The following is a 27532-nucleotide window of genomic DNA, read 5'->3' on the forward strand; positions in this document are numbered from 1 at the left end:
TGGAAACCCCCCCAATTCTAACTCCAACCCTAATAGAGCCGTAACCTCATGACACCCCTAACCCCATCCCTTAACACAACACTAACCCCAACACAACCCTAACTCCAACCCGAGCCCCAACACTAGATCTAACCCCAGCCCCAACCCTAACCCAACCATAATCCTAGCTAGAACCCGAACCCTAGCCCCACCCCAACCATGAAGCCTCCCCCAAGGCCGCCTCGTAGCATGAGCATATCATTAGCTCAAAATTTAAAATAAAGATTAAACAACCACAAGACAGATGTTATCAACCAAGGTATCATTTTTATCAGTATAAAACACTGTCAGTAGGCTACTCAGCACAATCCTGCTATCAGGTTCCCTTTAAGGGTACTGTCACACAGTGGCACTTTGGTCGCTACAACGGCACGATCCGTGACGTTCCAGCGATATAGTTACGATATCGCTGTGTCTGACACGCTACTGCGATCAGGGACCCCGCTGAGAATCGTACGTCATAGCAGATCGTTTGAAACTTTATTTCGTTGTCAAGTGTCCCGCTGTGGCGGCATGATCGCAGCGTGTAACAAAGGTGTGCACGATATTCCCAATGTCCCGTATGACTTCTACATCGCAACTACGTCATGAAATTATCGCTCCAGCGCCGTGCATTGCAAAGTGTGACCGCAGTCTACGACGTTGGAGCGATAATCAAGCGACGCTGCAACGTCACGGATCGTGCCGTCGGAGCGATCAAAGTGCCATTGTGTGACAGTACCCTAAAGAAGTTAAAGATACCGCTGGAACAGCGCGGTCACGGGAGGAGAGTATAGGCTTTATTATTTTATCGGGGCTGACCATTTTGATCAAGGGGGTGTCCTAGTAGTAGACAACCCCTATAATTCTAGCCTCAAAAGTGGTGGAAATTACAGCAGCAATGTACTCCAGGCTATAACTTGAGTACACTTATGGTGCAATCCTCTTGATATAGATTCCCCTAGAGTGAGATGTGTCATAGATATTTGCTTAGTCTGCAGATAAACAGAGTTAAAATCACGTTGGGCCACTTTACTGGAGCAGCGGCTCAAGTAGTCACCACTCACTCCCCAACACACTCATTGAGAATGTGAACGCGTTTTAATTTTCTGCTTGTAGCTGTGCTTCCAGTATGACGGCCTAACATGATTTTAACACTATTTATCTGCAGACTGACCCTATATCTGCAGGTAAATATAGTTTCTGGACATTATAGGTTCCTTCCATAAACTTGATGGCAACATTTTACATGGGAAAAAAACCTTCATTTAAACGGTGGATACACTCATTAGTGCTTAAGAACTGAAGATGGTAGGTAGAAAACAACGCATTACCTTCTCTACAGATGGCTTGTGGTGTGAAAGCAGCTTGTAAATGTTCCAGTTATTTTCAAAACTCCTAAAAAAAAAAAAAAAAATATTTTGTACAGTAAGAACATTTTCGCTTGATTTAACCCCTTCACCCTCAAGCCAGTTTTCGCCTTTATGACCAGGCCAAATTATTCAGTTCTGATGCGGAGATTGTTTTTTCGTGACATATTATACTTCATGACAGAAGTACAATATGTCATAAATAAAATTTGTTCGTTATGACTTGCGTTTATTTGTGAAAAAAATCAGAAATTTTATCTTAAATCAGAGAGTTATGTCACACAAACCAATAAATAACATTTCCCACATGTCTACTTTATATCAGCACAATCTTTGAAACATAGATGTTCCTAACAAAAATATAAGGGTTAAAAGTTGATCAGCGATTTCTCATTTTTCCAACAAAATTTACAAAACCATTTTTTGGGGGGACCTCATCACATCTCAAGTGACTTTGAGGAGTTAGAAAATGACAGAAAATACCCAAAAGTGATGACACCATCCTAAAAACCTCACCCCTCAAAGTCCTCAAAACCACATTCAAGAAGTTTTTTTTAACCCTTCAGACGCTTCACAAGAATGAAAGCAATGTGGCAGTAAAAAATGAACATTTAACTTTTTCCCCAAAAAAATTGTTTTAGGCCCAATTCTTTTTTTTATTTTCACAAAAGGTAACAGGAGAAAATGGACCCCAAAATGTGTTGTGCAATTTCTCTTGAATACGCCAATACCCCATATGTGGGGGAAAACTATTTTTGAGTGCACGGCAAGGCTCGGAAGGGAAGGAGTGATGACTTAGAAAGCAGACTTTGATGGAATAGTCTGCGAGCGTTTGGAGAGCCCCTGATGTGACTAAACAGTGGAAACACCCCACAAGAGACCCCATTTTGAAATTAGGAATTTGCAGCTTAGGGATATCACAAATAGAAGATATAAAAGTATCTAAGGATTTAGCTTTGAGAGGCCTGTATGTCCATATATCCAGCTTCATGAGGGAGATGTAATGGTCTAGTGACAAATAACTACATAACAGCTTCTTTTGAATAGGAGCTGTTCTGCACTGCTTGGCAGTGGGAACTACACAGTGGCACCACCGGCGCAAATAAGTGGTATGTGGTAATACCTGGTGTCAGACTCAATCAATGTGATATTGATGACCTATACACTGAATAGGTCATCAAAACTTGAGCCTGGACAACCCATTTAAAAAAATGTGTTGTCACCAACAGGGTGTCCATATCCTTTACCAATGATAGCATCTTTGATGTGAAGACAAGGGCCCCAATTCATCAGGATGGGCGATTTTCTCGCTTGGTCTTGAGGGGGCATGTAGGAGTCAGAGACCCATGATTCATTAAGAGGCCTACACCTCCTAATGAATCAAGAGCATCTGACAAGTGGCGTGTGCCTCCGTGCACCTCATCACAAATCTTATGCTAGTCCTTGACTGGCATAAGACTTCTAGTGTAAGGAACACCACAGCTCATTATCAATTGGAGGTGCTGGGAGAAACGGTTGTGTAATGCAAAAAGTTGCAAGATTCGTGAGCAACTCGGAGTTCCCAAAGCGCTTAAGGCCAGAATTCTGTCAAAATAGCTTTGATGAATCGAAGACATAGTTTATATGGTTATGATAGTTCACTAGCACTGTGCAGCATATCAACTATGCAAAATAATTGCCTCCTTTGCAACCAACTTATAATAAGTGCCTTACCTTCCTCGCAGCTGAATTGCTTCTTCAAACCTTTTCTCTTCCATAGCTTTTTGTACGTCTTTTGTCTGAAATAAAGACAAAGCATATTACTATTCGTTGAACCTAAATAAATACAACCTTTAAGAAATGTTATAAAACTGCAAGAAAAATACTATCGCCAATCTCTCATCGATCCAGCGCTAAAGCTCTGACAATCCCTCCGATCTTTGCTTACAAGCAGAGAAAGTTGCAGTCAATCAGTGGTGTCAAAAGGAACCTGTAACCAGCTAAAACCCTATGAACCTGCTTATATGGGCGCAATCTGGAGGTTAACAGCATTACTGACCTTCCCAGTCCCTGCACTTAGCTGGACTCTGCGTGGAGAAAATAAACTTTATTCTCCCTGGCATCGGTCGGGGTTCGGTCACTGGGGAGGCACCAGCACGGGTTCAGTCACCGCTCTGAGTACACAGAGCAGCCCTCCCATCCCTGAGTGACAATGGTGCTGTATTGGGTCTGGCTGTCAGTCAGGACTTGGGGCGCGGTTACAGCCGCTGCTCTGTATTCCCGTGACCAGGAACATCTGAAGATCAGTGACATTACTAAGTTAATGACATCACTGCTCTTCAGACGTGCCTAGTCACTGTGTGCTCTGGACTATGTCGGTTTAGGTGGACTATGGCAGTCCTGCATGGGAACTTTACTTTATAATAAATTGGTGAACGAGGGATAATGTAGAGAGGTGTTTATTTCAATAAAGTATTTTTGTGTGTGTTTTTCTTATTGAGCTAGTAGTGGGGTGTCTAGACACTAGCACCAGGGCTTGATATCAGCTGTGTTTTGGACATTACACAGCTGACATCAACCCCAATTCCCTAATACCGCAACTGCCAACAAGCTAGGGCAATCTGGAAGAGGCGGGCAAAGAGCCAATCTAATGTGATACTTTACTTCTGGGGCGGATGCGGTCTGGTATTTTTAGGCTGAAAAGGGTCCAATAACCATGGACCTTCCCTGCCTGATAATATCAGCTCACAACTGTCTGCTTTACCTTGGCTGGTTACAAAAAAATGGGGTGGACCCTACGTAGTTTTTTAATTTATTTAATCATAAAAAGCAGTCAATAAGCTCCATTTTATAATATGCCGGGGATTATGTAATTATGTCTGTCTATATCTATTATCTATCTCTATAGCATTCACTGCGGTCTAAAAACACATGCAAAAATCACAAGTAAAAACACAGCAAACAGGCCATGATTTTTAGACCTGCATTTTTATAGCATTTTTAACTGACTTCATTAAAGTCAGTGTTTGAAAAAAACTGGAAAAAAGATGAAGGAATCGACAAGCTGCACTATCTGCAAATTACAAATAAGCAACTAGTGAATGAGACTTTAGGATTCTCATTCAGTTTGTTGGCATCAGAAAACCCTTCAGGTCCTGTGAAAAACCGGGTAGCAAAAATGCTACGTGTGCACACAGCCTTACAGTCATGTGCCGTCCTTCTGGCATTATTGTTCCCACTGCTGAGCAGTGTCTAGTAGTAAGGAATATGACTGAGAACACCACTGAAGGGATGTAGTGGTCATTGTTTAGCTGCTTCTACAATAAGGCCATCTGAACTTCCTCGCTGAATCAGCACAGAAAGTGTATAATGATGTGGAATGCTGGAGCCTGTAGCCACACTTGGCCTTCATTTCCATTGCTTGGCTTACTTCTATTTTGTAACAATCACTTTTTCCAGACCATGAAACAAAATTTAAAAGACCAACAACTGGAGTTTTTAACATCTCAACAAATCTGCAAAAATGTAAGACTGGTAAAGATACCGACCACTTGAACGCACTCCATCAATGGCAGCCGAACTGACTGGTTACCAGACAGACTAACCACGCAGGCTGGAGTTTCTGGAGTTGCTTCCATCAAGGCAATAACTGCTTCCATGCCCATTTTACTGCTCTGTAGTAAAAAGAAAAACATTTTAAATAATAAAACCTTTAAAAACATGCTTTCCGGAATTTATTTTATTTTTTGGAGATCGAGCACATACATACTGAAAAGTTGATATTGTATTTTTGCACTTTGATTGTTATGATGGGTCGGATCTGTTACAGTTTTACCTTAAACATACATAGAACTCCATCAACAGATTCAGCTATGTATGTAAATTTAGTCAATCTACGCGTGAAGTTGTTTGGCTCAGTCGTGAAAAGTGTTGCTGTGAAGGGCTTAGGTCTTAGGATCTGTACAACCATGGTAGCACCTGTATGGAGTTTCTATGCTCCAAAGTGTGTTTTATTCTAGAAATCTCCAATTTTTTCCATGCAATAAGAACATATTGGATAGTGTTTGCATCTGACATAGGTAAATTAGATTGTGAGCCGCATGGAGGACAGGAAGTGATGTGTATGATTAAAGCTTGAATCCAAGAATCCAAGTTGGGACAATTGGGTCACCTGGCCACATACCTCACTGCTCTCAGCTTCCTAAGCTTGTTGTTACCTCCACGCTGTGGGGGCCCACCAAATGCGGAAGGGTGAAACTCTGTAATTTGCACCTTTTTGGTTATTTGCTGGGACTGTTCTATATGCTATGGTGTGTTGGTGGTTCAATAAATTATTGACACACTGTTTTACCCTCACCCTCTGTTGTCTGTGTAATATTCTGCCCACAAGGACAGAGAGCAGGCGTTTAGTGGTATGAGCCCTGGTCCACGCAGTCTTTCTCAAGACAGCCGGGACAGTGGATGAGAGCACCCACTGACCCCCATGTTTCTACACTTGCCATTGACTGTAATCATGTGTGGTTTATAGTACGCAGAAACAGACTTTCAGATGTGGTGGATTGTGGCTCTACAAAAATAAAAATCTGCAATAATTGCTTTTTTTTTTAAAGGCAATTAAAAAGGAATGCTGCAGATCTTCAAAAGGTGAAATCTTCAACACAATCTGCATGTAAAGCGTGGATTCTGCCGTGGAGTTGTGTGGTATGAAGGGCCCCACAGAGGTATAAGTAAGTGCTGACGGAGGAGAAGATGAAGAATAGAAAAATCTTGAATTATATATTAAATTAACTTACAAAGAAGATACATAGTTATCATTCATTGCAATTATTCTTCATCTTTATTAGATAAAAGTAAATCAGAAACATGATTTATCTAATGAAAACCTGGATCATCTAATATATAAAGCTGAATGTGTGTGTGTGTGTATGTATGTATGTATGTATGTATGTCCGGGATTGGCATCTGAACCGTAGCAGCTACAGCCACAAAATTTTGCACAGTCACACGTCTGGACCCCGAGAGCGTCATAGGCTATGTTGTGAGGTGAAATTTTAACCCCGCGCTTTCCAATTCACCAAACAATTTTGCCCCTATCTACATAATGGGGAAAAAGTGAAAGGAAAAGTGTTGGAGGCGTCGCAGCTACAGGCACAAAATTTTGCACAGTCACACGTCTGGACCCTGAGAGCGTCAAAGCTATATTGTGAGGTGAAATTTTAACCCCGCGCTTTCCAAGTCACCAAACAATTTTGCCCCTATCTACATAATGGGGAAAAAATGAAAGGAAAAGTGTTGGAGGCAAATTAACAGCTGCCAGATGTGAACAAGGGGGACTTAAAGAATGACAGCGATGGCACCAAAGAGTATATACTGTACAGTTGCTAAGGTGGGGCCCCAACATGGGATAATCACACCACCACGGGGATATGAACACACACACAAAATGCGCCACACACTACCACGTGCTCGAACACATATACCACCCTCAGTGCACATTTCACCACACATACACCAACCTCGCCACATAAAAGTAGAAACACAAAAGTCGCCGCTCAAAACTCGCCACGCGCAAAACTCTCCACATGCAAAACTCGCCACACGTGCAAAACTCGCCACACGCAAAACTTGCACACGCAGAAAAATTGCCACACGCAGAAAAATTGCCACATGCACAAAAGTTGCAACACATGCAAAAGTTGCCTCACACAAAACTTGCACATACTCAAAAGGCACCACACATAAAACTCGCCACGCGCAAAACTCGCCATGCGCAAAACTTGCTGCACACAACTTGCTACACTAACCTGTCACATGCAACTCGACACACAAAAAGTTGCTACACGCATGTCGCCACACAAAACTCATCTCACAAAAGTCCCTACATGCATGTCGCCACACGCAACTCAACACACACAACTTGACACACGAAACTCGCCCTAAAACACACACAAGTCTGGTATCCTTCAAAAATAAAAATCTGATTAATAAGCAGACAAACTACAAGAGCAACAAATGTACCATATAGGAATCCGGCAGCTGTCAGTCACATGACCAGTCTATTATGTGTATGTGTGAGCTAATATATACTGCCAGGGGGTGGGCTTACTGTTGGCTGGGGATTTATCAGGCTGCCATTTTAGCTTACAAATACTGAGGTAAAAATACTGACCAAATAACGTGTGAACGAGGGCTAATACAGGAGGAGATGGCATACAGCTATATACTATATACAGGAGATGACACACAGGTATATACTATTTACAGGGGAGATGACACACAGGTATATACTATATACAGGAGGAGATGACACACAGATATATACTATATACAGGAGAGATGACACACAGGTATATACTATATAGAGGAGGAGATGACATACAGGTACATACTACATACAGGAGGAGATGACATACAGGTATATACTATATACAGGAGGAGATGACACACAGGTATATACTATATACAGGAGCAGATTACCTACAGGTATATAGTATATACAGGAGGAGATGACACAGGTATATGCTATGTATAGGAGGAGATGACATACAGGTATATACTATATACAGGAGATGACACACAGATATATACTATATATAGGTGAGATGACACACAGGTATATACTATATACAGGAGATTACATACAGGTATATCTAATATATAAAGCTGAATGTGTGTATGTATGTATGTGTGTATGTCCGGGATTGGCATCTGTACCGTCGCAGCTACAGCCACAAAATTTTGCACAGTCACACGTCTGGACCCCGAGAGCGTCATAGGCTATGTTGTGAGGTGAAATTTTAACCCCGCGCGTTCCAATTCACCAAACAATTTTGCTCCTATCTACATAATGGGGAAAAAGTGAAGGGAAAAGTGTTGGAGGAAAATTGACAGCTGCCAGATGTGAACAATGAGGACTTAAAGAATGAGAGCGATGGCGACAAAGAGTATATACCGTACAGTTGCTAAGGTGGGGCCCCGACATGGGATACTCACCACACACGGGGATATGAACACAAACACAAAATGCGCCACACACTACCACGTGCTTGAACACATATACCACCCTCAGCACACATTTCACCACACACACACACCAACCTCGCCACATAAAAGTCGAAACACAAAAGTCACCACTCAAAACTCGCTACATGCAAAACTCGCCATATGGAAAACTAGGCTCACGCAAAACTCGCCACACGTGCAAAACTCACCTCATGGAAAACTCACCTCATGCAAAACTTGCACACACAGAAAAATTGCCACATGTACAAAAGTTGCACCACATGCAAAAGTTGCCTCACACAAAACTTGCACATACTCAAAATGCACCACACATAAAACTCGCCACGCGCAAAACTCGCCATGCACAAATCTTGCTGCACACAACTTGCTACACTAACCTGTCACATGCAACTCAACACACAAAATGTTGCTACACGCATGTCGCCACACAAAACTCATCTCACAAAAGTCGCTACATGCATGTCGCCACACGCAACTCAACACACACAACTTGACACATAAAACTCGCCCTAAAACACACACAAGTCTGGTATTGTCCTTCAAAAATAAAAATCTGATTAATAAGCAAACTACAAGAGCAACAAATGTACCATATAGGAAATACGGCAGCTGTCAGTCACATGACCTGTCTATTATGTGTATGTGTGAGCTAATATATACTGCCAGGGGGGAGGGCTTCCTGTTGGCTGGGGATTTATCAGGCTGCCAATAGCAACCAATCACAGCTCAGCTTCTATTTTGCTACAGTTAATTAACCTGAGCTCTGATTGGTTAATATAGGCAACAAAGACATTCTCAGTATAACAAAGCTAATATATGTTGTGAAATGCTTCTATTTGCTTAGTTTTTGCCTTTTAATAATTACATTTCTATCTATTTGTTTTGTGGTTTTTGTGTGCAGAATAAATTTTTGTTAACACATTCTATTTTGCTAACAGCAGTCATTAACCCGGGCGAAGCCGGGTAGTACAGCTAGTCTAATATATAAAGCTGAATGTGTGTGTGTGTGTATGTATGTATGTATGTATGTATGTATGTCCGGGATTGGCATCTGAACCGTAGCAGCTACAGCCACAAAATTTTGCACAGTCACACGTCTGGACCCCGAGAGCGTCATAGGCTATGTTGTGAGGTGAAATTTTAACCCCGCGCTTTCCAATTCACCAAACAATTTTGCCCCTATCTACATAATGGGGAAAAAGTGAAAGGAAAAGTGTTGGAGGCGTCGCAGCTACAGGCACAAAATTTTGCACAGTCACACGTCTGGACCCTGAGAGCGTCAAAGCTATATTGTGAGGTGAAATTTTAACCCCGCGCTTTCCAAGTCACCAAACAATTTTGCCCCTATCTACATAATGGGGAAAAAATGAAAGGAAAAGTGTTGGAGGCAAATTAACAGCTGCCAGATGTGAACAAGGGGGACTTAAAGAATGACAGCGATGGCACCAAAGAGTATATACTGTACAGTTGCTAAGGTGGGGCCCCAACATGGGTTAATCACACCACCACGGGGATATGAACACACACACAAAATGCGCCACACACTACCACGTGCTCGAACACATATACCACCCTCAGTGCACATTTCACCACACATACACCAACCTCGCCACATAAAAGTAGAAACACAAAAGTCGCCGCTCAAAACTCGCCACGCGCAAAACTCTCCACATGCAAAACTCGCCACACGTGCAAAACTCGCCACACGCAAAACTTGCACACGCAGAAAAATTGCCACACGCAGAAAAATTGCCACATGCACAAAAGTTGCAACACATGCAAAAGTTGCCTCACACAAAACTTGCACATACTCAAAAGGCACCACACATAAAACTCGCCACGCGCAAAACTCGCCATGCGCAAAACTTGCTGCACACAACTTGCTACACTAACCTGTCACATGCAACTCGACACACAAAAAGTTGCTACACGCATGTCGCCACACAAAACTCATCTCACAAAAGTCCCTACATGCATGTCGCCACACGCAACTCAACACACACAACTTGACACACGAAACTCGCCCTAAAACACACACAAGTCTGGTATCCTTCAAAAATAAAAATCTGATTAATAAGCAGACAAACTACAAGAGCAACAAATGTACCATATAGGAATCCGGCAGCTGTCAGTCACATGACCAGTCTATTATGTGTATGTGTGAGCTAATATATACTGCCAGGGGGTGGGCTTACTGTTGGCTGGGGATTTATCAGGCTGCCATTTTAGCTTACAAATACTGAGGTAAAAATACTGACCAAATAACGTGTGAACGAGGGCTAATACAGGAGGAGATGGCATACAGCTATATACTATATACAGGAGATGACACACAGGTATATACTATTTACAGGGGAGATGACACACAGGTATATACTATATACAGGAGGAGATGACACACAGATATATACTATATACAGGAGAGATGACACACAGGTATATACTATATAGAGGAGGAGATGACATACAGGTACATACTACATACAGGAGGAGATGACATACAGGTATATACTATATACAGGAGGAGATGACACACAGGTATATACTATATACAGGAGCAGATTACCTACAGGTATATAGTATATACAGGAGGAGATGACACAGGTATATGCTATGTATAGGAGGAGATGACATACAGGTATATACTATATACAGGAGATGACACACAGATATATACTATATATAGGTGAGATGACACACAGGTATATACTATATACAGGAGATTACATACAGGTATATCTAATATATAAAGCTGAATGTGTGTATGTATGTATGTGTGTATGTCCGGGATTGGCATCTGTACCGTCGCAGCTACAGCCACAAAATTTTGCACAGTCACACGTCTGGACCCCGAGAGCGTCATAGGCTATGTTGTGAGGTGAAATTTTAACCCCGCGCGTTCCAATTCACCAAACAATTTTGCTCCTATCTACATAATGGGGAAAAAGTGAAGGGAAAAGTGTTGGAGGAAAATTGACAGCTGCCAGATGTGAACAATGAGGACTTAAAGAATGAGAGCGATGGCGACAAAGAGTATATACCGTACAGTTGCTAAGGTGGGGCCCCGACATGGGATACTCACCACACACGGGGATATGAACACAAACACAAAATGCGCCACACACTACCACGTGCTTGAACACATATACCACCCTCAGCACACATTTCACCACACACACACACCAACCTCGCCACATAAAAGTCGAAACACAAAAGTCACCACTCAAAACTCGCTACATGCAAAACTCGCCATATGCAAAACTAGGCTCACGCAAAACTCGCCACACGTGCAAAACTCACCTCATGGAAAACTCACCTCATGCAAAACTTGCACACACAGAAAAATTGCCACATGTACAAAAGTTGCACCACATGCAAAAGTTGCCTCACACAAAACTTGCACATACTCAAAATGCACCACACATAAAACTCGCCACGCGCAAAACTCGCCATGCACAAATCTTGCTGCACACAACTTGCTACACTAACCTGTCACATGCAACTCAACACACAAAATGTTGCTACACGCATGTCGCCACACAAAACTCATCTCACAAAAGTCGCTACATGCATGTCGCCACACGCAACTCAACACACACAACTTGACACATAAAACTCGCCCTAAAACACACACAAGTCTGGTATTGTCCTTCAAAAATAAAAATCTGATTAATAAGCAAACTACAAGAGCAACAAATGTACCATATAGGAAATACGGCAGCTGTCAGTCACATGACCTGTCTATTATGTGTATGTGTGAGCTAATATATACTGCCAGGGGGGAGGGCTTCCTGTTGGCTGGGGATTTATCAGGCTGCCAATAGCAACCAATCACAGCTCAGCTTCTATTTTGCTACAGTTAATTAACCTGAGCTCTGATTGGTTAATATAGGCAACAAAGACATTCTCAGTATAACAAAGCTAATATATGTTGTGAAATGCTTCTATTTGCTTAGTTTTTGCCTTTTAATAATTACATTTCTATCTATTTGTTTTGTGGTTTTTGTGTGCAGAATAAATTTTTGTTAACACATTCTATTTTGCTAACAGCAGTCATTAACCCGGGCGAAGCCGGGTAGTACAGCTAGTCCTACATAAAAATTATATCTTGATGAGCACTGAACTACAGGAGCATGCTAGTGACAAATTGGCCATCACATCATGTATAAAGCTGATCCTTTTGTGTGTGTGTTCTAGTTTAAGCGGGCGATACATACGGTATTTTCTACATTGCAGCACCAAATGGTATGTATCTCTATGGCCAAGTCAGACATATCAGTTACCTCTCCCTCCACGACAGTGGGCAAGTGCACAGCACTAAGCTCATTCTAGGTAGAGTTGAGCGGAAATGTTCGGATTCCGTCGACAAATCTGAATTTGCCATATTCATGCCATATTTGTACACTAATTCATGCCGAATTTATGTTTGATGATCAGTTCCAAACATACTCGTTCATTTCTACTACCATTGACTCCAATAACGTTCGGCTGCGTTCGGCCAATATTGAAAAAACAATATTTGCTGCCGATCGTAATTGGCACTAAATTCTGAAAAATTTGCTCAACTCTGACACTGGCAATTCGAAAGAATGAGTCAGGCAGCCTGACGGATTCAAAAATTGGGTAATCATACTGCTACAAATCCTAGATTAGTGGTCGGGACAATATAATTGGTAGGAGGTCTCCTCACTCTTCCTCGACAGATCATGCTGTCGGAGATGAGGGTTGGGCAGTGTGCCAAACACTTCTGTTTTTCGGGAGTGGAGCCACTACCAGTGGCAGTAGCTTCCTATGCTCTGCCTATTTGAACACATGAATACTAGGTGTAGGCATCATTTTATATAAATTGAGTGATCATTGGAGAAAGTAGATGTCTACTGAATCAACTTTCAGCCACAGCTTTCGCATGTTAGGCCAACTTTAGCTATCAGGCTCCCTCATTAAAAAAAAGATAGACCAGCATCCAAGGAGTGCTTCATAAAAACATCCAACTTCACACCACATCCAAGACTCCATGTGGATTTTAATACGGTATGAATATAGTTGGATGTTTTTATGAAGAGCTCCCTGGATGCTGGCGCGTTTTAAGCTTGCTAGCTCACTGTCTTGGGGCTTCCATGCATGGGATGTACTCTGTCATCAAGAGTGGCCATTGAGTGGCTAATACTTGCTTTGTTTGCTCAATTAAGCTCCCAAATTACTAATATTCTATTTGTAACCTGTTGGGGGGTAAGGGAACTCCTCATTGTAGTATCATGGTTATTAGTTATAAACATTAAAGTAGTCAAAGAGGCATGCAACGTTGGCTCTGCTAATATACCCGCATAACATCAAGAAGCGACCATAACAGGATTTGCAAAAAAATCTGGAAAACCAAAAAGTTTGGTGCTCTGCTATTGGAAAAGAGTGCTCAGAACTTGGACAAGATATATGCCATTGTAAATAGTGGCACTCAACACTGGTACGTTAAATGATGTAACATTATTTGGGCATCATGTTAGGAACGTAGGGGCCTGGTGAGTAAAACGAGTGACAGATGTTTCACGTAAAACACGCTTCTTCTGGCTCCTAATGATGCCCAAATAAAGTTGCTGTTTTTAACGTACCAGTGGTGAGTGCCGCTATTTAAAATCTAGTATTTCTTGTCCAAATCTATAAACTTTAGTACAAGATTAATTAAATGTTTATTTTACATTCTAGCAACCTGTGACTGGCTCAAGCACTTTTATTTACCAAGACACGGTCAAAGGCCGATGGTGTTCCTCCTCTCTGCACATGTCCAAGGACGGTGACCCTGGTATCAAAACCCAAGCGTCTGACAACCAGCTGTTCAAAATCAAAGAAGAAATTACTTCATAAAATACTTCTCTTCCGACATCATTTACTGCTCAAAGTAAAAATGCCTAAAATTCTGACGATAATTTAACGCAAATAAAACCTGATGCATTGAAAAAATGATATTTGAGCGTTTCTCAAGCCTCAGGGTTTAGAAAGGCTCACACTTTAAGCCAAAAATCGCCATTATGGGCTATTAAATAGCATTTTTTCAATTGGTGCGCTGCCTTGATTTTCTTTGTGACTCGGTCCTTGCCTGAGGAGGTTTGGCACCCAGACTCCATTGCTGGTGCTGTTTCTATTTTTTGTTTTAGACAGACATTTTCTGATATGACATGGTACTCTAGATGTCTAACTACAGAACTCTGGGTCAGATACTTTTATGGTCACTAAAGAAACGTAAATCTTCAAAGAAAACATTCATCTTGTTACTGACATTCTGCACCTCAGGTCTGACAGCTCAGCTGTGACATTCCAAGATTTTAATAAAAGGGATGAGAGACCGCACCAAACTGCCTTATCATACAGCTACACATCGCATTGTATGATTTTTTAATAATTAAATCACACTTTATTGCATGAAAGAAGTATTTGATCATCTACCAACCAGCAAGAATTCTGGATCTCATAGACCTGTTAGTTTTCCTTTAAGAAGCCTCCTACTCTGTACTTATAACCTGTATTAACTTCACCTGTGTTTTTTTTTAATTCGTTTATTAATTCCAGAATAAAATAAACATTACACACATTTGCATTTGTCATTATCAATTATACCATAGAGTACAAATAATTGCAGAGTATCATCATATCCAAAGTTTACAGGGGTAATAAACTGTGCATGTTAAATCACTAGTACCTTATAAAATACCTATTATACAACATTAACTACCGTATATACTCGAGTATAAGCCGACCCGAGTATAAGCCGACCCCCCTAATTTTGCCACAAAAAACTGGGAAAACTTATTGACTCGAGTATAAGCCTAGGGTGGAAAATGCAGCAGGTACCGGTGAATTTCAAAATTAAAAATAGATACTCCATACCGTTCATTATGGCCCCATAGATGCTCCACATAAAGCTGTGCCACATATAATGCTCTGCACCGTTCATTATGGCCCCATAGATGCTCCACATAAAGCTGTGCCATATAGAATGCTCTGCACCATTGCCCCATAGATACTCCACATAAAGCTGTGCCATATATACAATGCTCTGCACCGTTGCCCCATAGCTGTGCCATATAGTGCTCTGCACCATTGCCCCATAGCTGTGCCATATAGTGCTCTGCACCGTTGGCCCATAGCTGTGCCATATATACAATGCTCTGCACCGTTGCCCCATAGCTGTGCCATATAGTGCTCTGCACCATTGCCCCATAGCTGTGCCATATAGTGCTCTGCACCGTCCATTATTGCCCCATAGCTGTGCCATATAGTGCTCTGCACCATTGCCCCATAGCTGTACCATATAGTGCTCTGCACCATTGCCCCATAGCTGTGCCATATAGTGCTCTGCACCATTGCCCCATAGCTGTGCCATATAGTGCTCTGCACCGTCCATTATTGCCCCATAGCTGTGCCATATAGTGCTCTGCACCGTTCATTATTGCCCCATAGCTGTACCATATAGTGCTCTGCACCGTCCATTATTGCCCCATAGCTGTGCCATATAGTGCTCTGCACCGTCCATTATTGCCCCATAGCTGTGCCATATAGTGCTCTGCACCATTGCCCCATAGCTGTGCCATATAGTGCTCTGCACCATTGCCCCATAGCTGTGCCATATAGTGCTCTGCACCATTGCCCCATAGCTGTGCCATATAGTGCTCTGCACCGTTCATTATTGCCCCATACCTGTACCATATAGTGCTCTGCACCGTTCATTATTGCCCCATAGCTGTGCCATATATATAGTGCTCTGCACCATTGCCCCATAGCTGTGCCATATAGTGCTCTGCACCGTTGCCCCATAGCTGTGCCATATAGTGCTCTGCACCGTCCATTATTGCCCCATAGCTGTGCCATACAGTGCTCTGCACCATTGCCCCATAGCTGTGCCATATAGTGCTCTGCACCATTGCCCCATAGCTGTGCCATATAGTGCTCTGCACCATTGCCCCATAGCTGTGCCATATAGTGCTCTGCACCGTTGCCCCATAGCTGTGCCATATATATAATGCTCTGCACCGTTGCCCCATAGCTGTGCCATATATATAATGCTCTGCACCGTTGCCCCATTGCTGTGCCATATAGTGCTCTGCACCATTGCCCCATAGCTGTGCCATATAGTGCTCTGCACCATTGCCCCATAGCTGTGCCATATAGTGCTCTGCACCATTGCCCCATAGCTGTGCCATATAGTGCTCTGCACCGTTGCCCCATAGCTGTGCCATATAGTGCTCTGCACCGTTGCCCCATAGCTGTGCCATATAGTGCTCTGCACCGTTGCCCCATAGCTGTGCCATATAGTGCTCTGCACCGTTGCCCCATAGCTGTGCCATATAGTGCTCTGCACCATTGCCCCATAGCTGTGCCATATAGTGCTCTGCACCATTGCCCCATAGCTGTGCCATATAGTGCTCTGCACCATTGCCCCATAGCTGTGCCATATAGTGCTCTGCACCATTGCCCCATAGCTGTGCCATATAGTGCTCTGCACCATTGCCCCATAGCTGTGCCATATAGTGCTCTGCACCGTTGCCCCATAGCTGTGCCATATAGTGCTCTGCACCGTTGCCCCATAGCTGTGCCATATAGTGCTCTGCACCATTGCCCCATAGCTGTGCCATATAGTGCTCTGCACCATTGCCCCATAGCTGTGCCATATATATAGTGCTCTGCACCATTGTCCCATAGCTGTGCCATATAGTGCTCTGCACCATTGCCCCATAGCTGTGCCATATATTGCTCTGCACCATTGCCCCATAGCTGTGCCATATAGTGCTCTGCACCATTGCCCCATAGCTCTGCCATATAGTGCTCTGCACCGTTGCTCCATAGCTGTGCCATATAGTGCTCTGCACCGTTGCCCCATAGCTGTGCCATATAGTGCTCTGCACCGTTGCCCCATAGCTGTGCCATATAGTGCTCTGCACCGTTGCCCCATAGCTGTGCCATATAGTGCTCTGCACTGTCCATTATTGCCCCATAGCTGTTGCTGCTGCTGCAATAAAAAAAAACAAAAAAACACATACTCACCTGTCTTGCTTGCAGCTCCTCGGCGCCATCTTCCCGGCGTCTCTCCGCACTGACTGATCAGGCAGAGGGCGGCGCGCACACTATATGCGTCATCGCGCCCTCTGACCTGCACAGTCAGAGCGGAGAGACGCCGGGAAGATGGAGACAGCGCCCGGCGTGTGGAACGAGGACAGGTGAATATGTAATACTTACCTGCTCCCGGCGTCCCGCTCCTTCCCCCTGCCTGTCTTCGGTGCCGCAGCCTCTTCCTCTGTCAGTGGTCACCGGCACCGCTTCATTAGAGAAATGAATTATGCGGCTCCGCCCCTATGGGAGGTGGAGCCGCCTATTCATTTCTCTAATGAGCGGTCCCACGTGACCGCTCAGGGGAAGAGGCTGCGGCACCGAAGACAGTGTGACAGGCAGGGGGAGCGCCAGGATCGCCGGGACTAGGTAAGTATATGACAGTGCTCACCCGCCGACCCCACCACTGATCATGACTCGAGTAGAAGCCGAGAGGGGCACTTTCAGCCCAAAAATTTGGGCTGAAAATCTCGGCTTATACTCGAGTATATACGGTACTTTAACCATCAATAGTAAGTCGCCAAATGGAAAATCATACATAAATCCTGCTCTGTAAGCGATGCCCCCAAAACCACAAGTCCACCTACTTGTGTAAGTATCTAGTCAGTGTAGACTATAGAGTATGATAAGAGGAATTCCATCTACCCCAAATCTTTTCGAATTTACCTGGACATCCTCTATTTTGGTACAGCGTTCTTTCATACGGGATAACCAAATTCACCAAATCTATCCAAGCTCTGAGAGATGGGGGAGAACCACCCATCCACCTTAACGCCAGCACCTTCCGTGCCAGAAAGAGCGTCTCTCGAAGAAAGATCCCAGTATAATGATCCCAGGTCTCCGTATCCCACACCCCGAATAAGCAGGTCAATGGCTCAAGTGGGACAGGGATCAACAATAAAGATGTTAGTAATGTCGTACCCTCTTTCCAGTAATGAAGAACTACCGGGCACCTCCAAATCATATGAATAAAATCTACATCATGTGTATGACACCGTAAGCAATCTGACGAGTGGAGGCGACCCATTTTGAAGAGTCGTGTCGGGGTCAGATAAGTCCGATATATAATATATAACTGGGTCATCCTATTATTAACTGAAGGAGAAACTTTAGTAGGAGATTCCAGAATATCTTCCCATTCCTCTCCCAGTACATCGGGAAGAAGTCCCTCCCACTTCCCTTTGATAGAATTGATGGTAGACCCAACTCCCACGTATAATAAATATGTATATAGAGAGGAAATGAGTCCTTGAGGACCCTGTGATTTGAGGATGCCTATCAAAGGTAAAGATGAGATCGCTCGACCTGTACCCACATTTCGTATGTGCGATTGGAAAGCTGACCTTAGCTGTAAATAATGGAAGAATTGAGATCTCGGGATGTTGTAAGTATTTTGTAGTTGTTCGAAGGATACAAAAACCCCCTGGTCATGTACGTCACCTACCGAGAGAATACCACACGATGTCCAAAAATCAGTAGATGGGTGATTCAGTAGCTCTGGGAAATAACTATTGTTCCACAATAGCATTTCGGCTACTATATCTACAAATTTAATAACTCTTTTAAATTTGTCTCCATATTAATCTCGCCAGTTGAAGTAAAGGTAGCAGACGAGGAGCACTAACTTTCTCCATCTCCAAGAACCCTAGTGGACAATCAGTCCGGGCAGAATGAAGTAAATGACTCTCAGAATTAGGTAGGTAGTTATTGGGCATCCATTTGTTTATCGCCTTAGCTTGCCCGGCAAGGAAGTACAAATAAAAGTCTGGCAGGGCCACCCCACCCCCCTTTTTCGGTCTCTGTAGAGCAGATAACTTAAGTTTGGGCCTGGTCTTCCCCCATATAAAGGATGTGATTAAGGAGTTTAAATTCGCAAAGAAAGACTTAGGTATTGGCACAGCACTATGTTGAAAGCAGTAATTAAGTTTGGGAAGCAATATCATTTTAATTAGATTAATGCGGCCTGCAACAGAGAGAGGGAGTTTGCTCCAGGTTATAAATTTAGATTTGACCAGATCCAGTATTGGATAAATGTTAAGTTGAAGGTCCAGCCGACTACATTGAGACATATGGATACCTAGATATTTGAAATTAGAGACGATAGGTAGCGATGAGAGAGTTTCGAGACAGGGCATCGGAGCATGAGACAGAGGCATCAGAACAGATTTATCCCAATTTATATAAAGACTGGAGAATTTACTAAATTTATCTATGGTCGCTATTACTCTTGTGGTAATGTTTCTTCTATTTTATCCATAAATATTATCATGTCATCGGCATAGAGTCCGATGGTATCCACACGGTCTGCAATATTTATTCCCTTAATATCCATGGAGGACCTTATGCGTATTGCCAAGCCTCTATCGTGAGGGCAAAGAGAGCCGGGGACAGAGGACATCCTTGACCGGTTCCCCTATGCAAGGCAAAAGAATTAGAGATGTAGTTATTCACAATTATACGCGCCTTGGAATTCCTATATAGTGTGTCTATCCCTCTAATAAATGTATCCCCAAAACCGTATTTCTGTAGACATGCAGAGAGGAAAGGCCACTCGAGAGAGTCGAACGCCTTGGCCGTGTCTAACGATGCTAGTGCCCAATTATTATCCGACTCTAGAGAACTATATTGAATCACTGATTGGACCCGCCTGATATTGATGGAAGTACTTTTCCCAGGCATAAAGCCGGTTTGGTCTGGGTGTATAAGGTCTAGTATGATCGTCTTCAGCCTAGTAGCTAAAATTTTGGTGAAAATTTTATAATCTACATTCACCAGTGATATGGGGCGATACGATCCACATTCCAGAGGGTCCTTCCCCTCCCTCTTAAGTACAATAATATTTGCATCGTAAAATGTTTCAGGCATGGATCCTCCCTCCCATATTCCCTGGAGCACCTTCAGTAAAAGTGGTGCCAGGTGACTTCGATATTTTCTATATAACTCAACGGGAAATCCGTCGGGTCCAGGGGCCTTCCCAGTGGCCTTATCTGTGATAGCATGCTCCACTTCCTCCAAAGTAAACTCAGCCTCCATAAAGGCTTGCTGAGCTGGACTTAGTGAGGGGAACGTTATGTCCGATAAATAGTCTAAACATTCAGGGACACCAAGACCACTACTAGACTTGTATAATGATTTATAGTAATCATGAAAACACCGCAGAATTCCCTCAGTAGAAGATACCAATGAACCATCAAGTGTCCGGATCTGTAGTATTGTATTAGAGGTGTTATGTTGGCGTACTAAAAAAGCTAGAAGTGTACTGGCCTGATTCCCCAATTCGAAATAGGATTGACAGGTAAAGAATAATTTGCGTTTTGATTTAATGTCTATATGTAGAGTATATAACCTCTGGGAAGTAAGCCATTCTACCCTGTTGCCACTGGTTGGATTAGTTACATAAGCGGCCTCCGACTCCCTCAGCCGCTGCTCCATCTCATCATCTTCCCCTGCCGTTATCCTTTTGACATAAGAAATTGTGGAGGACAGACATCCCCTTAGGTATGCTTTTAGAGTATCCCAAAACAAACTAAGATTTGGAGGGTCTGGATGGGTAGAGATAAAGCAGTTCAGCTGATCAACCGTTCTATCACTAGAGTCTATTAATTTCAACCAGAAGGGATTCAATTTCCAGGGTATATTATTATTTGACTGACCGTATTTAAGTTTAAGAATAACTGGACTGTGGTCCGATATCCCCCTATTGCCATGCTCAACACTATCCACCCACAATGCCAGGCCACTAGATCCAAATATGTAGTCTATACGAGATAGAGACCGCCTAGTTGATGAGTGGCAAGTGTATTCCCTTATTTCAGGGTGACGTGTTCTCCACAGGTCCAGCCATCCGCTACCACCCATAAAGAGTGCCAATTGGGAGGGAGATTGAGGAGGAGGCCCCCCAGATATCACGTCGTCTAGTCTCAATCTATCCATGGAATTATCCATGACTAAATTAAAATCTCCCATACAAATAACACTAGCATCAGGATAATTTAGGGAGAAACCCATTGCCATGCAGAGAACCGATATATTAGCCGGGGGGGGTTATAGACACATAGTATCATGTATTCCCGTGTGTTAATAAAGGCGTGCACAAAAACAAAACGACCCTCGGGATCCCGTCTTGCCTCCCTAGCCTTCCATCTAACATTCCTATGTGTCAGCAGAGAGACCCCTCTTGAATAGCTGGTATGGAATGCGTGAAGGGACCACTGCACCCACGGCTTTTGTGTACATTTAGCTGTGTCTCTGGTCAGATGTGTCTCTACAAGAGCTACAACATGGGGATGATAACGTTTAATCTGCGAAAATACCTTGATTTTCTTTCGGGGAGTCTTAATACCCCGTATATTCCACGTCATGCATATAATCTCAGACCCCATATCCACACTTTAGGAAAGGAATAATATACACCATAACTTGAGCAGGAATCAGGGACATCACGCAGAGCACAAAATTACCAATGGCGACTAACGAACATATCAAACAATCAAAACTGGTGTAAAAACCCAAACAGAACAGAGCTTGAATAGCGGAGGAGTATAATCCTACACTCCTACAGTCAAATAGAAAAGGGGATACCCTCACTGGAACCAGCGTCCGGTATTGTTGATAAGCTCAGCACCTATACGGGAGCTCCAATTTGTGTTGCCATTAGACAAGGAGAACAACTTAGGTGTACGGCACACTAGACACTTTGTATGACCGCAACCATTCGGCTACCTCCGCCGGATCTGTAAAGAACAAGGAAGAGCCTTCATGGACAATGTGGAGCCAAGCTGGGTAAAGCATGGAATAAATGATGTTTTTATCCCTGAGCTGCTTCTTAACTTCCATAAATCGAACCCGCTGTTTCTGGAGCTCCATGGAGAAATCTGGGAAAATTGAAATAGTAGCGTTATTGAACTTAATAGGGCCCCTCTGCCGCACCAAGCGAAGAATCTCATCTCTGTCTCTACAATTGAGGAGACGCGCCAAAAAAGGCAAGGGTGAAGTTCCGGGGGGAAGAGGTCTCTTTGGAACCCTATGGGCCCCCTCCACAGAAAATGTTGAGGAGAATCCATCTCCCAGGGAGGTTTTAAGCCAGTCCTCCAGAAATTTGCTCAGGTTGCTGACCCTCCGAGCGCTCCAGCAGGCCGATTATTCGAATGTTATTTGCGGCGCAATCTGTTTTCCAGGTCATCTGCTTTTTTTTCCCAGGCATTCACAGAGCCGGCGGCCTTTGACAGCTTAGCTTCCATAGGGGTAATGGTGTCCTCTATATGAGACACTCTTGTTTCAACCGCCGAGATACGCCCTCTCATAGCTTGCATATCATGTCGCAGGCGACCCACTTCAGTATGTACGTCCTCTATTTTTTCAGTAAGAGAAGATCTAGTGAGGGATATAGCCTGCATCAATTGCTCAGACGCTTGTTTAAGAGTCAGTTCGTCTTGTTCTCCCTCCTCATTACTGTCAGAAAGACGATTTTTACGTTGGTTCTGCGTGGGATTATTTCTGAGAGTGCGTACATTATCAGGGGCATCCTCTCTGGCATATTTCTTTAATTTGTCAGCAGCCCCCGCTCCTTTGGAATGATGCATGACGATCAACAGAAGGACCCCACAAAAGGACCACACTCGTAGTTATGGCTAGTCTATTCCCCAACAACAGTCCCGGCAGAGTCAGACAAGGAGTAGATCCCAGAAAGGTTACTGGCCAGGCAAAAAGAATGTCAGGGGTTTATAAAGCAGCCACTGAGGACTCACCCAGGCACTGCGCCCCCAGAGCAGCCTCACAGCCCCCACAGGCAGAGCAGCAGGGAGGGGGTTAATCCCTCCAGAGTTATGGCGCCGGCAGGAGTTTGTCTGATAAGGGGGTACAGGGCCCAATCTTCCAGGGCACACACCACACCACCCCTCTACTGTCTCAGGCTACTAGTTTACCTCCTGAGCTGCACCGCAGTTATACTGTAAAGCACCGCTCCCCTTGCTGCTGGAGTGCGCGCTGCAATAATGGCCGCTGCCTCCCAGGCACCGCCGACCGCTCCAGACCCCAGCACCTGTATCCCGGTGTTCCACAGCGCTCCCCCGCTGCAACGTAGGCATCCGCCGTGTCTCAGGTGAAGACACCCGGCCTCGGCAAACTCCGGCACTGTGTCCTGTTCGTCGGAGCGCGGGCTCAAAGATGGCCGCCGCAACCCAGGGATTCTGCCGCCCATTCAGGCCGCCTCAAAGTCCGACGTCCCAGGGCTCCAAAACTCCCGTCCAAGGAGATCACCGGGCTCCTGAGGTCCCGAGGGCACCGTTCCAGCTGGTACAATCGGCGAGTCAGGGGGTTTTATGGCAGGATAAGGATCAGGATGGCCGGAGCTCCCACGAGGTGCGTCCTCTCTCCTGTATTACATAGCCACACACCCCCAGTTTCACCTGTTTTAACTTGTTACCTGTATAAAAGACACTTGTCCGCACAATCAATCAGGCACACTCCAACCTCTCCAACATGGCCAAGACCAAAGTGCTGTCTAAGGACATAAGGGACAAAATTGTAGACCTGCACAAGGCTGGGATGGGCTACAAGACAATAGGCAAGCAGCTTGGTGAGAAGGCAACAACTGTTGGCACAATTATTAGAAAATGGAAGAAACACAAGATGACTGTCAATCTTCCTCGTTCTGGGGCTCCATGCAAGATCTCGTATTGTGGGGTAAGGATCATTCTTGTAAAGGTCAGGAATCAGCCCAGAACTACACAGGAGGACCCAGTCCATCACCTTAAGAGCGCTGGGACCACAGACTTAACCCCTTCACCCCAGGGCCATTTTCCGGTTTTACGTTTCTGTTTTCTGCTCCTAGAGCCATAACTTTTGTATTTTTCCGTCAATATGGCCATATGAGGGTTTGTTTTTTGCGAGACAAGTTGAAAAGTTGAATTGAAAAATAAGCGCAATCCCACAATTTTTTTTTTACCATGTTCACCAAATGCTAAAAATCAAGCTGTCTTTATGATTCTCCAGTTCATTACGAGTTCGTAGATACCAAATACCAAACATGTCTGGGTTCTTTTTTATTTAGATGGTGAAAAGAAAATCCAAATTTTGTTTAAAAAAAAAAAAAAAAAAAGGCGCCATTTTCCGAGACCTGCAGTGTTTTAATGTTTCAGGAGCTGGGGCTGGGTAAGAGCTTATTTTATGCACCCTGAGCTGATGTTTTTATTGATACCATTTTGGGATAGATACGATGTTTTGATTGCCTGTTATTGCAATGTTGTGGTGACCAAAAAAGGCAATTCTGGCGTTCTTTATTTTTTTTTCTCGTTAAGCCATTTACCGATCAGATTAATTGTTTTTATATTTTGATAGATCGGGCGTTTCTAAACACAGCAAAACCAAATATGTGTATTTTTTATATTTTTTTTAATGTTCTGATCTCTTGGCTACACAGAGCAGGGCTTTCAGCAAGATTTTGGCCAACAACATACTTTCCTCAGTAAGAACATTGAAGATGGGTCGTGGCTGGGTCTTATGACCCCGAAGCACACAGACAGGGAATCTAAGGAGTGGCTTCGTAAGAAGTATTTCAAGGTCCCGGAGTGGCCTAGCCAGTCTCCAGGCATGAACCCAATAGAAAATCTTTGGAGGGAGCTGAAACTCAATGTTGCCCATCAACAGCCCCGAAACCTGAAATATCTGGAGAAGATCTGTATGGAGGAGTGGGCCAAAATCCCTGCTGCAGAGTGTGCAAACTTGGTCTAGGACTACAGGAAATGTCTGACCTCTGTAATTGCAAACAAAGGTTTCTGTACCAAATATTAAGTTCTGCTATTCTATCAAATACTTATTCCATGCAATAAAACGCAAATGCAATGCAAAAATCATACAATGTGATTTTCTATTATTTTTTAGATTCGGTCACTCACAGTGGAAGTGTACCTATGATAAAAATTACAGATCTCTCTATTCTTTGTAGGTGGGAAAACTTGCAAAATTGGCAGTGTATCAAATACTTATTTTCCCCACTATATGTCCTATGGCACAGCAAAAGCAAGGAATTGAATTTGGAGGATGTCGCTATTCTTCTGTGTGCGATGCCAAAGTGATTACCTTCGTTAACCCTAATTTCAGATGTTAAAGTATGCAAATGATTTTTAGTTTTTCATTCTACCTCTGTATTGTTGTTAAGTTTATTTTTTGTGAAAGAGGTGGAATTAAACAAGATTCACTCCTATGAAGGAAGAGTAGCAAGATGGTGGGGGGTTTTAAACCTAAGATATTACAAATTAGCTGGGACAGACCTTAAATGTGAGGATACCACAACCATTCCCACAAATGTCTATCTGGACAATAGGCTGGACTTAAAATAAGTCTGCGAGCGCAAAAAATGGTTGTTAGTTGTTCACACCAAATACTGGTGTGTACTGCACTCTTAGGGTATGTGTCCACGTTCAGGATTGCATCAGGATTTGGTCAGGATTTTACATCAGTATTTGTAAGCCAAAACCAGGAGTGGGTGATAAATGCAGAAGTGGTGCATATGTTTCTATTATACTTTTCCTCTAGTTGTTCCACTCCTGGTTTTGGCTTACAAATACTGATGTAAAATCCTGACCAAATCCTGATGCAATCCGGAACGTGGACACATACCCTTAAGAGGCCAAGAAGTTCTTTGCACCTTCTCCACACTCCTCTGACTCCTGGAAAGACAGCTGTCAATCAGGGAAGGTGGAGGGGTTAAAACAAATGCAAAAAGAAAACAATGCCTGGCCAGGCCAAGGGTGTGCTCAGTGTCTGAACGGTGATCTTGTGCTGACAGACATGTTGTACAGTAATCCCCACTTCATAACTGAGCCCACAAGGATGCTCCTGATACCGGACAGGCTTTTTGTATTATCCAATCTACTTTCCATCTTGATATTCCCAGAACGTCTTTTGGACATGTGTGTGCAAATACAGTAACAGCATTAATGGGACAGTAGCTTACAACAGCTGAGATGAGTGCCAACACCACAAATAGGCTTCCACAGGCATCACCAGTGCAATGGCGAATACACAATGTCACAAGTCACTTTATTTCACCAGATCTGCATATCAAAGTTCATCATCGTTCACACAATTTACATTCGCGTTACCGCAATCACTTGTGGCGTTACTTGGCACTGCACAGCACTAATAAATACATGTATCCCGCCCATCTACATTTCTGCCCTTAGACCTATAAAAGGAAGCAGACAGACAACATACCTCTTTCACATATTTAGAAGTAATTGGCTCCCCTTTACAATTAATGGCTCCTTCAGCGATTATAATGATGTTTAGTCTGGAACCTCGACTACGAGACTGTACAAACAAAAAATAAATAAATACAATACCCAGATTTATTGTCCAAACATTTCAGCTAAAGCTTGGCATTGTACACATCAGGTTATGGAAAAACATTTTGGAACTTAGTTGTGAGTATCAAACAAGTAGTAATTTGTAGGCTTTTTGCTGTTCAGCCCTATAGTTTGTGGCTAACTATTTCCCAACTAAGTTACCACTGCCCCTAGACATTTCCCAATTGGAGGGACGGTCCTAGTGGCGCACAAACCGGACTATGACCGAGTTCACAAGTCACTTGGGTGGGAAACTGCGTCATTCTGAGAAGGATTTGTGCAAAGAGTGTTCAGCTAGATCTCACACAATTCTGGAGATCAGGGGGACACAGACAGTAGAGGACCCCTCTTATTCCATAACTCAGCACCCAATTATCCCTCTTCTACAATCAACTATCTGTGAGCTATGCAGTATATTAGCTCTTACCCTTAAGGGCAATCTGACAGTAGGAAACGGCTTTGAAGATGGCAGTCGGCGCACTAATCTATTGGCCTCTGCAGCTCCACAGGCAGCACCAATGATATGTCCGCCTCTGCTGGAGATATTTGAGCATTATCATTACAATACTCCAAAACTGTTCCCGCAATGAGCTTTTGGTGCATTTTTGACACTGTGTTTTGGCCGAGTCAAAAACACAACATCTTACCGTTCCAGCAAAGTACATGGAATTTATAGAAATCTCCTGCCCACTGTACTCC

General features: G+C 43.5%; 1 protein-coding gene across 3 annotated transcripts in view; it reads right to left on the reverse strand.

Annotated features, from left to right (window-relative positions):
- The window catches only part of PFKL (phosphofructokinase, liver type), a 122392-nt gene that overhangs the window by 43469 nt on the left and 51391 nt on the right, over positions 1-27532 (reverse strand). For all 3 annotated transcript variants that reach the window (XM_077275394.1, XM_077275396.1, XM_077275395.1), the window contains 5 exons: positions 26703-26798; positions 14124-14216; positions 4916-5041; positions 3102-3166; positions 1353-1416 (listed from right to left, as the gene is read on the reverse strand). In XM_077275394.1, the coding sequence (XP_077131509.1) occupies positions 1353-1416; positions 3102-3166; positions 4916-5041; positions 14124-14216; positions 26703-26798 (444 nt within the window). The remainder of the gene's footprint in view (positions 1-1352; positions 1417-3101; positions 3167-4915; positions 5042-14123; positions 14217-26702; positions 26799-27532) is intronic.

This window comes from Ranitomeya variabilis, chromosome 7 (assembly GCF_051348905.1).
Source record: "Ranitomeya variabilis isolate aRanVar5 chromosome 7, aRanVar5.hap1, whole genome shotgun sequence".
NCBI lineage: Eukaryota > Metazoa > Chordata > Amphibia > Anura > Dendrobatidae > Ranitomeya > Ranitomeya variabilis.